The sequence below is a fragment of the Ornithorhynchus anatinus genome, chromosome X1 (genome assembly GCF_004115215.2).
Source record: "Ornithorhynchus anatinus isolate Pmale09 chromosome X1, mOrnAna1.pri.v4, whole genome shotgun sequence".
Lineage (NCBI taxonomy): Eukaryota > Metazoa > Chordata > Mammalia > Monotremata > Ornithorhynchidae > Ornithorhynchus > Ornithorhynchus anatinus.
In genome coordinates this window covers 42,446,626-42,462,693 of record NC_041749.1, presented here as the reverse complement: position 1 = coordinate 42,462,693, position 16,068 = coordinate 42,446,626, and the positions used below count along the sequence as shown (strand labels likewise).

The 16,068-nt window shown below is 46.2% G+C and overlaps 1 protein-coding gene, 1 long non-coding RNA gene and 1 other non-coding gene across 4 annotated transcripts in view; 2 read left to right on the top strand and 1 right to left on the bottom strand.

Moving 5' to 3' along the window:
• The window catches only part of FSTL4 (follistatin like 4), a 661,388-nt gene extending 650,160 nt beyond the window's left edge, over positions 1 to 11,228 (top strand). For both annotated transcript variants that reach the window (XM_029050943.1, XM_029050942.1), the window contains 2 exons: positions 5,641 to 5,750; positions 9,879 to 11,228. In XM_029050943.1, coding sequence (XP_028906776.1) covers positions 5,641 to 5,750; positions 9,879 to 10,581 — 813 coding nt within the window. In that variant the 3' untranslated portion in view covers positions 10,582 to 11,228. The remainder of the gene's footprint in view (positions 1 to 5,640; positions 5,751 to 9,878) is intronic.
• The window catches only part of LOC114806471, a 198,782-nt gene that overhangs the window by 1,591 nt on the left and 181,123 nt on the right, over positions 1 to 16,068 (bottom strand). Inside the window, exons 6-9 of the long non-coding RNA XR_003754514.2 lie at positions 15,292 to 15,335; positions 11,227 to 11,391; positions 10,303 to 10,474; positions 9,793 to 10,233 (exon numbers count right to left, since the gene is read on the bottom strand). This is a non-coding gene — a long non-coding RNA (uncharacterized LOC114806471). The remainder of the gene's footprint in view (positions 1 to 9,792; positions 10,234 to 10,302; positions 10,475 to 11,226; positions 11,392 to 15,291; positions 15,336 to 16,068) is intronic.
• LOC114806784 lies at positions 2,006 to 2,143 on the top strand. The gene has a single exon (XR_003754846.1). It is a non-coding gene; the product is annotated as a small nucleolar RNA SNORA7 (small nucleolar RNA).

Here is a 16,068-nt window from a genome sequence, read left to right as displayed (position 1 = left end):
AATGTAAGTGTTCTGGGATTGAGTGGTGGGGTGAATATAAAGACTGTAAAAAGTTGTTGTCTCATGCTGTCGAGTCAGGTCTGACCCAGAGCGACGCTATGAAAACATCGCTCTCAGAACACCCCACCTCCATCTGCAGTCGTTCTGATAGTGTATCCATAGAGTTTTCTTGGTAAAAATAAGGAAGTGGTTAACCTTCCACACAGTTAAGCTGAGTCTCTGCCCTCGACTCTCTCCCATGCCGCTGCTGCCCAGCATAGGTTAGTTTTGACTTGTATCAGATTGCCTTCCGCTTGCTAGGCACTGCCCAAGCTATGAATGGAATAGATATGCCTCTGCTTGACTCTAACTCCCATAGTCGAGACTGGTAGAGTACTGGAAACTCTCCAGTTGCGACCCTGAGAGGTGCGTAAAAGGTAAAGATCAAAAATGCATAGGCAATGCAAACAGGAGAGGGAATGGGGAAATGAAAGCTTAGTCGAGAAAGGCTTAAGAAAGAGATGTGATTTGGCTCAGTGACTTCCCTGGGGTGTCTGGTGACTAGTCTGGTGAGGACCAAGCAGTCCAGGTTCCCCCAGCTGATTCCCCACCCCAGGTGGCTCATCTCAGGCACTCCCACCTCACAGACAGCAGGAGCCTTTTTTTTAAATGGCATTTGTTAAGCACTTACTATGTGCTAAGCACTGAGGTAGATACAAGCTAATCAGGTTGGACCCAATCCATCATGTCCCATGTGGAACTCACAGTTTTAATCCCCATTTTATAGGTGAGGTAACTGTGGCGCAGAGGAGTTAAGTGACTTTGCTCAAGGTCACACAGCAGCCAAATTGCAGAGCTGGGATTAGAACCCAGATCCTCTAACTCCCAGGCCCATGCTCCATCCACTATGCTTCGCTGCTTCTGAATAATAATGAGCTTCCACAGTAATAATAATAATCTTGGTATTTGTTAAGCTCTTACTATGTGCGGAGCACTGTCCTAAACTCTGGGGTAGATACAGGATAATCAGATTTCCCATGTGAGGCTCACAGTCTTAATCCCCATTTTACAGATGAGGTAACTGAGGCACCGAGAAGTTAAGTGACTTGCCCACAGTCACACAGCTGACAAGTGGCAGAGCCAGGATTTGAACCCATGACCTTTGACTCCCAAGCCTATGCTCTTTCCACTGAGCCACTCTGCTTCAGCCACCGGGGTCTCTGCTGGTGCCCCCTTCCTGGGCCCTCACCCCCACCAGCACCTGCAGGGCTTGGAGCTTCTGTATTGCACTAGTCTAAACCACAGATGCATAAGGTAGAGACCATATTTGGCCAAATTAAATCCTTAGCTTTCAAAGTAGGTCAAAAGTAGCTATGCAAAAACTAGATTCTAAAATATTAAATGATAATTATTGTGGTATTTGTTAAGTGCTTACTATATGTCAATCACTTTTTTAAGAACTGGAATAGATACAGGGTAATCAGGATGGACACGGTCGTCCCTGTCCCACATGGGGCTCACAGTCTTCATCCCCCTTTTACAGATGAGATAACTGAGGCACGGAGAAATTAAGTGACTTGCCTGCGGTCACACAAAAAGCAAGTGGCAGAACTGAGATTACAACCCAGTTCCTCTGATTTCCAGGGCCATGGTCTTTCTACTAGGCCATGCTGCTTCTATATATAGGTACATGTATACACACACACACACACACACATAGAGTGAGAGAGAGAAACTGTGTTTCCTATTGGAAAGACCATGGGCTTGGGAGACAGAGGGACTTCTGCTAACTCCTCAAACACGGTTCTGTGGGCTAGATTGAAAACCTGGACTTACTAGAAAATCCCTCGTCTCCACTGATGATAGGACAAGGTCAGGCAAGGATTTGGAACAACCACGGTGGCTTCCACTTTGGGGTGAAAAGTGAGCAGCAGAACTGCTGCTTTTCCCTCTTCTGATGGCTTGGAGACTCTCCACCCTAAAGCAGAGGAATCTGCTATTATTTCCACATGCCTAGTTCTCTTTGCCCCTCTCAGGGTCTTGCCTGGAGAGTTTCCAGTACTCTACCGGTCTCGGCTATGGGAGGGAGAGTGAAGCATCAGCATATCCATTCCATTCCTAGCTTGGGATGTGGCTAGTGAGTAGAAGACAATCTGCTACAAGTCAAAACTCATCTGTGCTGGGCAGCAGAGGCACGGGATAGAGTTGAGGGCAGAGACTCAAGTCTACTGCTCAGAAGGAGGCAGTGGTAAACCACTTCCATATTTTTACCACAAAAACTCTATAGATACATTACTAGAATGACTGCAGAAGGAGGTGGGGTATTTTGGGAGCGATGTGTCCATGGCGTCACTATGGGTCTGAGACAACTTGACAGCATGAGAAGACGAGTTCTCTTTGGGCAACAGGGCCACTGACCAATCAGAAGTCCCCATTTACCTCAAGGATGGAATAAGAACCTAAGGATAACAAGGGAAAGAAAGCACCTTCAGTCACGGGCTTGTTTCCTCTTGATGGAATATGTCCAAGCCACCAAAATATATCTGCCTTCCTTGACGTTCAAGTCCCATCTCCACCACTTATCTGCTCTCTGGTCTTGGGCAAGTCACTTAACTTCTCTGTGCCTCAGTTCCCTCATCCATAAAATGGGGATTAAGATGGTGAGCCCCCTGTGGGACAGGTACTGTGTCCAACCTGAGTACCTTGTATCTACCCTAGTGCTTAAAACAGTGCTTCACACATAGTAAGCACTTAACAAATGCCATTATTATTATTATGTTTTCCCAACTCTATTCCCAAAACAGAGCCACAAGCCTGAGCTAGCACCACTGTGCTAATCTTTCACATTTCCCAGGAAGCACTGGGAGTGAGGAGCCAAGTCTTCCTTCTTTCAGTTAATCATCAGTTAATCTCTTCCTCTCCGTCTCCTGTCTCCCAACCCCTGTCCCATTTGGAGTAGAGATGAAAATCTTTCTTTAGATCTCAGTGTTCACCAATACAGGTCATAGGCCATTTTTTCAACTTTCACAGCCAAAGGTGAAGAAAAAAAATCACAATAATTGCTCTTCAGACTATTTTTTAAATATGTGCTTACATTTTCAGGGAAGTGCACTTTTTTTTGGCTAATATCCCATCTTAATCCTACCAAGCAAACAAGTTTCTCTAAACCAAGGGCTCTTATCAACCAAATTGAGCACTTTTAGAGTTCAAAACTGTGTAATGCCCACTTTGTTTAGCTTTCTCATCACAGGCCCTTGTAACAATCTGGTATTTTCTGAAAAAGCATCTGAGGGGTAGAGGCCTGCTATCTCCTGAGGCCATGGAGAAAGGAAATGGCCTAATGGGGAAACACAAACCAAAGGTTTTAGGCCCACTGGGCAAGTTGGTTGTGGACAGGGAATGTATCTGTTATATTGTTGTGTTGTACTCTCCCAAGCACTTAGTACAGTACCCTGCATACAGTAAGCTCTCAATAAATATGATTGACCACATTCCTCAGTTTGTCTAAGGGCTGAATTTCGAGAGAGAGAGAGATGGGTTGTTCGTTTCCAGGATCAGAGAATCGAGAGGGTAAAAGCTAAACTATAAAGGCAGCCTTCAAATTCAGGATCCAATCTTTCTCCCAGGAAATACCATGACGATTTCCAAAACAGCTCTCAGACTGAAACACTCACCTACCTCTGTTGTGGATGCAGTCCATGCTGATTTTCAAATATGAAGTCCCTTGCAGACAAATGGTGATGATGAAAAGCCCTGTGCAGGCTAGACTCCGTGTTCTACTTCACAAGCCGACACTGTCTATGGGCCAACCCCACCCTCAGGCCCAGATATCAATCAAGAATCTTCATTGAGAGCTGACCATACAGAGTACTGTACTAAGTGCTTGGGAGAATACAACAGAATTGATAGTCACATTCCCTGCCCACCAAGAGTCTACAGAAAAAGGGCAGAGACCCATGCTCAGGGTCCAAAATCTTCACCAGCTGAACAGAAAGTGTCTGCCAGCCCTTGGCACCACCGGAGACTTATTTCCGTGAATTAGAAGGGACCAGTCAATCAGCGGAGAGTGAGCAAGGGAGACTGGAGGTGGGGTACTGGCCAGCGAGTCTATGTGTGATGGTGTTTACTAATAGCCATTCACCCTCCCCGGACTGTTGTCCGAATTCTGGCTTTGTTCGCCCCTGTGAGCTCTGTGTCCAAACTCTGTTCTGGGTGGAAGAAAGGCTTCTCATGCAAAACTGAATGTGTGTATGTTTGTTTGTGTCCCTGCCAGCAAGCAGCTCTGTCAAGCCTATGGTTCCAGACCAGAGATAAAAGGTTGGGCAAAGGAAGCTGGAATTGGTTCTTTTATCTTTTCTAACTCAGTGGCTTCTGTCTGGCTAAAGGATTTCTGTAACTGAGGAGGAGGAAGGTTCAACCTGATGATGATTCAGGACCCCATCTTCTCTTCCCTGAGGGAAATGAGTTAGAGTCCTTTATCTCAGTCTGTTCAGTGGGATTTGGCACCCTTCCCCTCAACCCTCCTCCCCCAAACCCTCGAGCCCTTTTTCCCTGAAGTATTTCAGTGACCCACTGGGTAAGTCTCACTCCAAATCAGCAGCTTGACCTGAACTCTATTCCTCACTTGGGCCTTTATCTACTGTGGCTTTGGGAGTCGCATCAGGCAGCACCCCCTCCCAGGCACCACGAACTTGGGCAAAGTCCACAGCCCAACCCCAGTTCTCAAAATAGGATTCTTTTCCAAACAACTTGAGGGAACTCAGATTAGCTGGACTAGAAATCTCTGAGGTACCCATTTTAAGGTTGTGTGCTCTGCCTAATGAATTGTTTCTTTGTAAATGGGAAAAAATGACAGGGAGTGCAGCTTCCAGCATATGCGCCTAATGAGTCACCCTCAGTCACCTTGCACTAAAAGAAAACAGATTTTCAGTGCACTCTGTTGGTATTTAACATTTTAATCATTGAAAAATTCTCCTGCCTCCTTTTCCTGGGTTCATCAGACCATTAATCAATGGGGACTGGTTTCCATGGGAGCAGGATCCCACTTCAGGACCAAAGCCTGCCTTTCAGGAGAGCGAGAGAGATTTTCTGATTTGTTGCCTTTGTTTCTGGGTGCCACAGATGAGTGACAATTAATAACCAAGATTGAGCAACTGCTTGCTCAAGCTGGGGATTCAAAGTGCTGGGGTAGATACTAGATAATCGGATCCCACATGGAGCTCACAGTCTAAGTAGGAGGGAGAACAGTAATTGAATCCCCATTTTGTAGATGAGGGAACTGAGGCACAGAGAAGTGAAGTGACCTGCCCAAGATTACACAGCAGACAAGTAGTGGCAGAGCCAAAATTAGAACCCAACTCCTCTGACTCCAAGGCCTGTGCCCCTTTCCACTAGGCCATGCTGCCTCTACGATGGTTTTAACTGGTTGGAGCAGAAGGAATGTTTGGTGTGACCGCAACCAGTGCTTTCTGACAAGCATTGAATGAGAACTGCAGAACAACCATTCAGGGAGATAGTCATGGCCACCCCTACCTTTGCTGACATTCGCCCTCTTGTGCCAGTGTAAAAATCAGGCCCGTGAAGCAGTTAAAAGTATTCATCCTCCCAGGTAGAGGAAGCGTCTGCTTTTCGTTGACCTAACATCGTTCGTTTTGGCTGCAGGTGATATCAGAAGCAAGTACGGGAGAAAATCAGCACATTATCCGAACACCATTTGAAGGCGTGGATGACTTCTTTATTCCACCAACAAATCTGATCATCAATCATGTAAGGTGAGAAATGTACTTGGACAAGACCTTAGGCCAGTGGCCGCTATGGTCAAGCCAAGCTAACCAACGGAAAAAGCACTGCTTTAAATGGTTGTTTCCCCACATTACTCTATTGGCCTGTCAAGGCAGACTATAGAGAGAGAAAGAAGCCAGACTGGACTAGTCTTCTTTACATGTCCTCCTTAGTGTCTTTAGCAGAGGTGCCATCTTCTCCTTTTGAAAGTAGGGACAAAGGGAGGAGAGCATGCAGGAGAATGGAGTCTGGGTGTCCTACCTATAATTTGCTTTTTGTCTGTCTCCCCAACTAGATTGTGAACTCCTTGAAGGCAGGGGTGGTTACCTGCTGACTGCTATACTTTTCCAAGTTCATTGTTCAGTGTTCAAATATGATTATTTGACTGATTGGGAGTGGCAGGCAGGCTTTGAAGGGCTAAAGCATAAAACATATCCAACCTCTAGGGTTGAAATTGACTCTGGTGGTTGCTCAACATGGCTACAAGTTGGGATTCCAGCTCAAACAGATGTGGGAGGTAATGAGCTTCAAGAGCTTAGTACAGTTTTTTGTGTGGTAAGTGCTCAATAAATCCCATTGATTGATTGTCCTGGAGGTGTTGGTGGCACCTCTGGGTTACCTTCCATTTGACCAGAGCCCAGGCCATTGCTGTTACTGAGAGCATATGTCTCACAGGAGCTTCAACAAAACTAAGGGAGAAATCTGGGAGCAGGGAGGTTTTGAAAAATTTTGGAGCAACCAGCTCAATCAGTGTATTTATTGAGACGCTTATTATTGTGCAGAGCAATGTACTAAGTGACTGGGAGAGGGTGCAACACCTTGCTTCCTCCCAGTAGGACAAAGCAGTTGACACTTCCTACTGGCCAAATTGTTCGGAGAGGTGGTGGCCCCTTCCCCTACCACTCTCCTTGAGCTTATCTGTGCAGTACCCTTTTCATCTGAATGGAAACAGACAGCTTTCTCCCTTCACATTAAGGGTTTCATTGTGTTTATTATGAGCCAGTAGCTTCACGTCTGACCACCTTCCAAGGCAGAAGAGTTGGGAGTTTCAGAAGGACCTGGGTTCTAATCCCAGCTTCACCACTTGTCTGCCATAATAATGTTGGTATTTGTTAAGCGCTTACTATGCGCAGAGCACTGTTCTAAGCACTGGGGTAGGTACAAGGTAATCAGGTTGTCCCACATGAGGCTCACAGTCTTAATCCCCATTTTACAGATGAGGTAACTGAGGCCCAGGGAAGTTAAGTGACTTGCCCACAGTCACACAGCTGACAAGTGGCAGAGCCAAGATTCGAACCCATGACCTCTGACTCCCAAACCCGGGCTCTTTCCAGTGAGCCACGCTGCTTCTCCTGCTTCTGCCGTGTGATCCTGGGCAAGTCATTTCACTTCTTCTATGCCTCAGTTACCTCATCTGTAAAGTGGGGATTCAGACTGTGGAATGTGGACTGTGTGCAACCTGATTACCTTGTATCTACTCCAGCACTTCAAAGAGTGCCTAGGACATAGTAAGTACTTAAATACCATTTTTTAAAAAAGGCTCCCTGTGGTCTTGCCCGACATCAATCTTCTGGCCCCTCTGCCTTTAGGAGCTGGGACATGAGCATCAGTCAATCATTATTGAGCACAGAACTGAACTAAGTGCTTGGAAGAGTACAGTAGACCCAGGAGGCATGATTCCTGCCCCCAAGGTGCTTATAATTTAACACAAAATAATATATGGATCCCCAAAAAGTCTTAAATAGCATGTGTAAATCGATAGGCATAAAAGTGCCACTATAGGTTGTGAGTGTAAAAATGCTGAGATAATAGGTGGCATGATGGATCCCAGAGAGAAGGAAAATACATCTGTACAAGGTGGGATTTGGAGGTAGGGGGAGCTGAGGTCTCAAGGAGGTTAGGGAGAGGGAGGTCCAGACAGGAGGAAGAGTGTAAGCAAAGGGTTAGACAAGTGAAAGGTCAAAAATAAGGAACAGAGAGAGGAGAGCTGGGGAGGAATAGACAGGATAAACTGGGGTGGAGTAGGAAAAGAGAACAGATAAGAGGGAGAGAGCTGGTGCCTTAAAGCCATCATTTTTCTAAAGCACCATTTTGCACATATCTCCCCTCTCCAAATGGTTTCATATTATTCTCTGCATCAAGCAGGAACCCTTGAGAGAAGGGAAGAAAGAGAAGCAGCAAAGTTACTCAGAAAAACAGAAGAGGGCTGAGGGTGCTAGATAATGGTGACGCTAAATTGTAGAGGTGCTGATTCTCTTTTTCTTTAAAAAAAAAAAGAGAAGATGGAATGGCGTGAAAGCAGCAGTGGAGAGCAGAAAATAGATTCATTCCTCCCCACACTTCCCAATGAGACAGGGGTAAAGGAGAGTCAGAAGAGCATGGCAGAAGACAAAGCCAGGTCTTGGTGATGGCAAGGAATGAATGGACTCCATGACACAGCAGAGATTAGGCAGGGAGTTGGGTGGGGGACCTAAAGGAGGTGTTCAGGACTGAAATTGGAATGCAGTGCAGGGGATGGATGGTTTGGGGCAGTAACCAGAGTGGAGGATGAGGATGAGGAAAGCAGAGTTGGGGCTGGGGAGGATCTGGGAAGACCCTGGGAACTGCAGCTTCCATCTTTCTAAAATCTGTGCAGGAAGGCTAGTGGAAGAGGCAGAGGGACTAGACTGTGAGTTGGCATCTAGGCCAAAAGGAAAATGGCACAAGTAGGGAAACCAAGATAAGCAGGGAGGTATCATAGTGCTTTCCATGTGGCTCAGGGACGATGCAGGAAGAAGTACCGCCATCCTCAGCTCTATGTCCTTTCCGTTGGCTTCGGAAAGAAAGGATCCAGGTTGGTGCTTGCACTGTCCCAGAAAGTCTTGGGCAGTGTGCATTAATGGAGCTTGTTTTTACAGCTTTTAGGGCAACTTTAAGGCTGCAGGAAAGGGGCACACAGGACACAATGTCATAGGCCAGGACCCCTTTGCTGAATTTTAACCTCTGAAACTCACTAGGGGAACCCAAGCAAATGTAGTTTTTTGATAGCCCATGCCAATGCAGTGAGCCTCCCAGGGGACAGGGACCTAATCTAAATCCCACCTGTGCATTCTTTCCTAGCCCTTAGTCCAAGCTTTGCAGACAGTAAGCGCATCATAAATATCATTATTACTACTTTGTGAAAAAATAATGTTTGTACCTTTTATTAAAATTGCATTTGTTAAGTGCTTACCATATGCCAGGCACTGCTGTAAGCGCTGGGGTAGATACAAGTTAATTAGGTTGGACACAGTCCAAGTGCCACATGGGGCTCACAGCCTTCATCCCCATTTTACAGTTGCGGTAACTGAGACACAGAGAAGTGAAGTGACTTGCTTAAGGTCACAGTGGTAGAGCCAGCATTAGAGTCCAAGTCTTCTGATTCCCAGGCCCATGCTCTTTCCACTAGGCAATGCAACTTCTCACTGCTACACTGGGACTAGGATAGGGAATATGAAAACCCCCAGTTGCCCTGGTTTTAGCACAGAGCTGGCTCCTGGACCACCCTAGTCTATGGGCCTTTCTACACTCCTCATGTCTATTTCCCACCTGTGCCAATGTGGTTGGCCACCAACACTTTACCCTTTTCCATCAAGGCTGTGCCTGGAAGACCTAAACTACTAGGTCAACAGCGGCCCAGATTATATCTTTCTGTGACCCACTTTTTAAATGAGTTTGGGACAAAAGCCAGTCTACTATTTTTCAGTCAGACTCTCGGCCATGTATTAAAGAGGACCTTGAAAGGAATGCTGAATGGAAAGATACTTATCCTCCTTAGAGCCATTCACCCTTGAAATACAAGTATCCAGGCAAAATGTATGAGTATTCTTTCTTTCCCACCCCCAGTACACAAACATGTGTTAGAAGAGTTTCACCTCTAGGCATTTCCAGAGAAGGGTGGTTGGAGAGGAAGGGGAATTCTTGCTCATCCCTTGGACTGAACTCACCCTCAACCTCCCTCCACCCCCGCCATGGGTTTCAAACCTGGAGTTCCAGATGAAGGGTGCTCCCTACCTTGGATAAAGAATGTAAATAAGCTCAGCTGCTTTAGCCTCTCTTGCTAGCGCTGACTCGATGCTCTCGTTCCTTCCTGGTTGCAGGTTCGGCTTCCTCTTCGACAGAGTGAAGTCTGCTGTTCACAAAATTGACCTAGAGACGGTGACCCGCCTCAAGACCATCAGCTTCAAGAACTCCAGCTGCGTTCCCTGGGCCATGGCCCACAGCCATTTGGGTGGCTACTTCTTTGTCCGCTGCGGAAGCAATGACTCAGCGCCGGCCCCGCCGCAGCTCGTGATAGACAGCGTCACCGATGCCGTCGTCGGCCCAAACGGGGATGTGGCAGGCGTGCCCTACGTCTCCCCCGACGGGCGTTTTGTGGTCAGCGTAGATGAGGATGGGGGTAGGCTGCGCGTCCAGACCCTGACGGTCCAAGGAGAAATCCAGACGCTTTATGACCTAACCACGGGTTTCCACCTCTCTGGCCTAACCTTTCAACCCTCTTTCACCGAAGGCGATCAGTATTACCTTTATGCTGCATCCCGCTCTCAGACGGATGTGCTTTTCGTAGAGCTCTCGTCCGGGAGGATGAATGTCCTGAAGAACCTCAAGGACCCTCTGCCGGCGGAAGACTGGCCTTGGGACCGGGTCAACCGAATCATGCGAGACAGCGGCCTTTTTGGGCAGTACCTGATCACACCTGCGAAGGAGTCCCTGTTTGTCATCAACGGGAGGCAGAATGCATTGCGCTGTGAGGTCTCGGGTATCAAGAGGGGAAACACGGTGGTTTGGGTGGGAGAGGTATGAGGGGGCCGGGAAGCGGTGGCACCTTCCAACACACAGTCACGGTCGGACCTTTCCACTGCAGCAGACAAGCAGTAGTATTGTATATTTTTACATGGAAAAACAAAAAACAAACCCTGTATAAGCTTTGTGGTGCAACACTGGTCTACTTGCAAGTTTTATAGTCTAAAGTACGCTCTGCTAATGAGAATGGGGCTGCATAGGGAGAATTTTTTGTTGTTGCTGTAAGGAAGTCTGATTTCTGCCTTGGGCTGTGAAGAGAGAGCATGGTGGGGGTAGAGCTAAGGGAATTGATTTGTGCCCTGAGGAACAAGCCACAACCTTGATGAGACTGGAGAACAGGACAATGCCACACATCAGGGGTGGTGACCCAGCCTTTAGGGTTGTGAAAGAAGTGGCAGAAGCAGTTAGAAGTTGACCCGGCTCATCTGATTACCAGATGGGTCCACTTGGCGCTGGGATGAACATCAGACCCAAAGGCTGAAATATTTACTCCTTTTTGGTTATTGTCCTTTTTTGCGTTTTTTAAATTTGGGGGGAGGGAGGGGAGTGTCAGCCTCAGAGTCAACATTTTGCCTTGCTTCTCGTATCTGGCGTGGAGGATGGGATTGGGTGGGGGAGGGAGAAAGTTTTATTTTGAAGACTTACAGTAAGATACTGAAGGTTTGAAATCAGATGCTTGGGTGAATGATGGGCCATCAGATTAGCTTGCTCCGTCTCATCAGCAGGGACAGCATCCCAATTCTGTGGCCCCCGGCTGGCGAGCAGGCTCTGGTTCCCGGCTCTTCCTCTTGTCCCTAAGGCCAAATGTATCTGTTGGGACAAAGTGGAAAGCCTTCACAAGCTGCCCGGAGATTTTGGAACCTTTCCCCCCTCCAATTATCACTGAATTATTTAAGGAATTAAAGGACCAGCTTTTCATTTTCAGGTTAATTTAAGTTCCCCTGATAACCTGCCCTAAAGCCAGAGGCAATCTGAGTTGCTTGGACATAAACTGGAAATTCACTGGGACCTTCCTAGACCTTTTATTTTGCTTAGTTTTATTATTAAACAACAGTATGAGTTTTACAAATAAACAGACTCCGAGGTCACCCGTGAAAGAATGAGGTGATGATACACTGCTGGGGATCAGAGCCAATCAAATGCCATCTACCATTTGATACCCAGCAGAAACCCCTCTTGATTTTACCAGAAGTCCAGCAATGTCTGCTAAGCCATCTTCTCTTAGGAGGCATCTGGGTCTTAAAAGTAGTTAGTCTCAAGATTTATTTTCTTTTGGCAGAGTGGCTTCATAAACTCTGTTGCACTATGCTTATACAAAACCAACTGCTGAACATGCACTGTGAAAGAATTAAAATGTTTCAGTTGCTATGTTCGTTCACCATCACTTTTAAAGAAATTATCTCACCACGGAGCTCCCAAGAAATGGGACTCTGGCTGGCCAGTGCGGTTGAATTGTTGCCTAAAATCAGTGGCAACTGCTGTAGACAAAAGCCCACTGAGCTCTGAGAAGACAGTCTGTGATAGGTCAGCTGGAGAAAGATTTCTCAAACTATGAGATATACGTTCAGTGACGTACCAGTGGGCCAAACTGCTTTAAACTTGGCTTTCTACGCTCAACGCGCATGTTTTATCTGACGAGCCATAGAAGGGTTGGACCACACAGTCCCATTGCTGAAACCTGGAAACGATCTTCAACATCCTTGGTGGGCGCACCATCTTACCTATCCCTTGATGAGGAAACGTGACTGTTCTGGAAAGAAGGGGATCGCCTTTGTAAGTACTCTTTTAATATGCACAACTCCTTTCTGGATCCAAAACACGAACGGCCATTACACATTTTGTCTTTCGGCTCTACCGTTAAACCAGCGTACCCTATTCAAAGATGCTTGATCCATCTCTGGTTTGTTCCCTTCGAAGAAGTTCAACATGATAGAGATAAGACTTTGGTTTCTCATTGAAGGTTAAGAAAAATCACTTGTAAATATCTATTCAGGTCACTAATCTTGAGGTTAGAAGATTGATTCCTGTGTAAACTGTGAAACTCATAACTGATCTCTCATCTTTCCGTTTGTCTCCGTAACCTCCCATTTCTGACTTATCGGGTCTTACCCTCTGCTGTGTTTCTAAATGATGCTATTTGTGCTGTTATCCTACTCAGGCAATGAAATTTAATCCAAATCGTTTCTCAACCTGGATGCTTTCCTTCTTCCAGGAAGGAGAACAGATGAAAGCCTGAAACAGCCGACTAGGAGCAGATTCTAATTCCTAAAGTCTCCTTTCCTTTTCCTGGGTAGAATTGCTGGCAAGAGAGGAGATGGAGGTCCAGTCCCTGGGCAATCTTCTCCCATTTGAAATCTGGAGCTTTGAGGTGCCAAAGTCAATCCTCAGAGAGGCGGCACTGCTTTGCTTCTATTTTCAAACAAACAACATGCCACCGATTTATCTTAAAAGTCTCCAACCTTCCTTGGGGCCTGTGCATTACTTGTTGCTTAGCACACTGAACTAGCTAAAACTCCCTCTTTGATGCTAATTAATTTCAATCTCCTCCTGTGTTTGGAAGTGGGGATAAGCTGTATGACCTAGAGAGAACAAGGTACTCTAAGTTCTGCCCTCCCTCTTTCCTGGAGCTACTGGACACAGCAGACATTGCTATTCATGAAAAGCAAGTTGCCAAACTACTAAGAATATAGAAAAATGTCATAAAGATGGTTGAGTGTCCCTAACTCTTCCCCAAATTTAGACTTTGGAATCCTTGACTTTCATAAATATTTCCATCACCAAAATTGAGTTATTTTCCCCAGCGACCCGCTGAGGGTGAAACGCAGAAATGCCTTTCTCTCTCAATGGCTCTTCATGCCTCCTCCCTCCACGATGAGCAGGTGTCCCTGGGAATTAGATCTCACTGACTTCAGTTTCTCCTCTGTCTCACTGGGAAATTTATTCCTTCTGGAAAGCTCTTGCACACCTAAAAAGCACACCTCCCCCTTCACCATTTCTTCCTTCCTTCAGCAGCAGCTTTCTTATAACCAACATGCCAGATGCATCTGAGGAAGAGAAGAATGAATAGTAAACACTAGAGTTCAGTCAACCCATGTAGAACTTTAGTGTCTTTGAATTGGGTTCAGCCTTTGAGAAAAAGGCATTGCTGTTGTAGCTTGCCTTCTATTCCACCCCCTGCCAACCAGGAGCATCACCATTTACCACCAACTCACTAAATTGTTGGGAGGCCCATTTCATCCCAGAAATGCTTCAGTTTCTTCCCTGGCCAGAAAGCCCCTGAGACTGGAGGAATCCAGCATATGCCCCTTACAAACAACAATTAGCTAAACATACTGAGGTAAGTAGTGTCACGGCCCAGTCTACTGTCTCCCAGTGGAACCAAAGACATCCCCCAAACAAACAAAAATAGAGTATTGAGGCTGTCCTCCTCAAGGTCAGGGAAAGTACCATTGAACATGCCTAACTTTCCTCTCTCTATTCTCTCATTCATCAACTTAACTCGTCTTGATTCTTCAAATATCCCTAATATGTTCCTCTACAACCAGTCCTACCATAACACATGTTGAGGAACTAGGGAGTATCCTTCTGACATTGTATGGTATACTCTAGCACGTTTTTCTTAAAACGTGGGTTTCTTCATGAGCTAGCCCTGGGTTTTACAAGAATTGATTGTGTATTTATCATTAGTTTTTCTTCATGGTCTATATTAAAAGCTATTCCTTCCAAACCTAGGCCTCTAGCCGAGCTCTTCAAACTTTAGCCCTAAGCACACCTGCTGATTCCTTCCATCTTCCACAGCTCTTCTCTCCCCTTCTCAGGGCAGGTGATCTTGCCACTTTGGAGGACAGGGATCCCAACCACTCCCTAATTGCCATGTCACTTCTTTTTTGAGTTGTCTGCCTGATTAGCCCTGCCAACTCCTTTTTGGTATTTGAGGGCCTATAATGTACCAGGCATTAAACTAAGCACTGGGGTAGATATAAGATTATCAGGTTGGACACAGTCCATGTCCCACACTGGGCCTCACAGTCAATTTCCATTTTACAGATGAGATAACTGAGGCATAGGGAAATGAAGTGACTTGCCCCAGGTTACTCAGCAGACAAGCGGTGGAGTTGGGACTGAGCAGTTCCAGCTGCCCAGCCCCAGGGGACCCAATAATAATAAGAAGAATAATGAATATTCTACTTACTACTTACCAAGTACTGAGGGTTGATGTGAGATAATCAGATCAGAAACAGTCCCTGTCCCAAATAGAGCTGACTCTAGGGAGAACAGCTAGCTTCCATTTTACAGATGAGGAAAATGAGGCATAAAGAAATTAAATGATTTACCCAAAGTCACACAGCAAGCAAATGGCAGAGCCTGGTTTAGAATCTGGGTCTCCTGATTCCCAGCCCTGTGGCTCTTTCCACTAGGGAAGCTCCTTCCTTAGACATCAGTAAAAGGCTTCCACATACCAAGAGCAAACTGAGGGTTTTTCAGGAGAGAGGAGAGCAGAAATGCAGGCAAAAGCCTCTCATTTTTTTAGAAATCTAGCTCTAGGCACAGGAAATGTTGTGGATCTGAACTGAAGAGCTGTGGGCGCTGTCTGGGGAAAGGAGAATACTCACAGAAATGCAGTTTCAGTCACAAGATCCACCTGATGAAGGATGTCTCCATGTCCAAGAGAGCCAGACATGCCATACAATGTTTCCACCCCTCACTCACCTTTCTTCTAACTTCATTCTGGTTCTTTTCTGTTGACCAATAACCTGTGAAGTAAGAGGTTGAAAACCTGAGATCAAAAGAGTCAATCTAGGTATATTTTTCTATAACAGGCTTACATGATTGTTGATTGATGGATTAATTTACCATAAGCACCCCAGCTTTTGGCTGAGGTACACTTCACCCAACTGGTACCGAGGAGACCCCCGCCCTTTCCCCTGACCAAAAAAAAAAGTTGAAGAACTGATTCCCTTCTTCCCCAGGGAAAATTGCAGGTCACATTACCCCTACCCTCATTTCTCCTCTGACATCAGGACAGGAGTTTTCACCTGCCCATCCATGTCACAACCTTCCAGAGGGTCCAGAGAGACCATCACCCTCCTCTGTTCCTTGACCATAGAAACCATTCTCATTAAATTGCAGACCTTGAAAAGGATACTTTTGGCCCTCCTATGACCCCGCTCTGCCAAAGGCGACCGGGTAAAGAGCAAAGCACTAGAAGATGCGTTTTGCAAAGGCCCCAAAAATGGTAGTTGATCCTCCTCCTGAATGTCCCTTCACTTGTTCCCCAGAAGGAGAAAAGAGCAGACCCTTACAGGGGCCTCCTTTACTTTTAAGCAAGGGCTGGGGGTGGGAGATTGGGGATGAATGTTCCAGAAATGCCCTGAGAATGCTGCAGAGAGACTTCCTGAATGCATATCCTCAGCCACAGGCCAGACTTTTAAAAAAAGGCAGGTACTCTAAAGGCAACTAAGGGACATTAGAGGGGAAAAAGTAGCT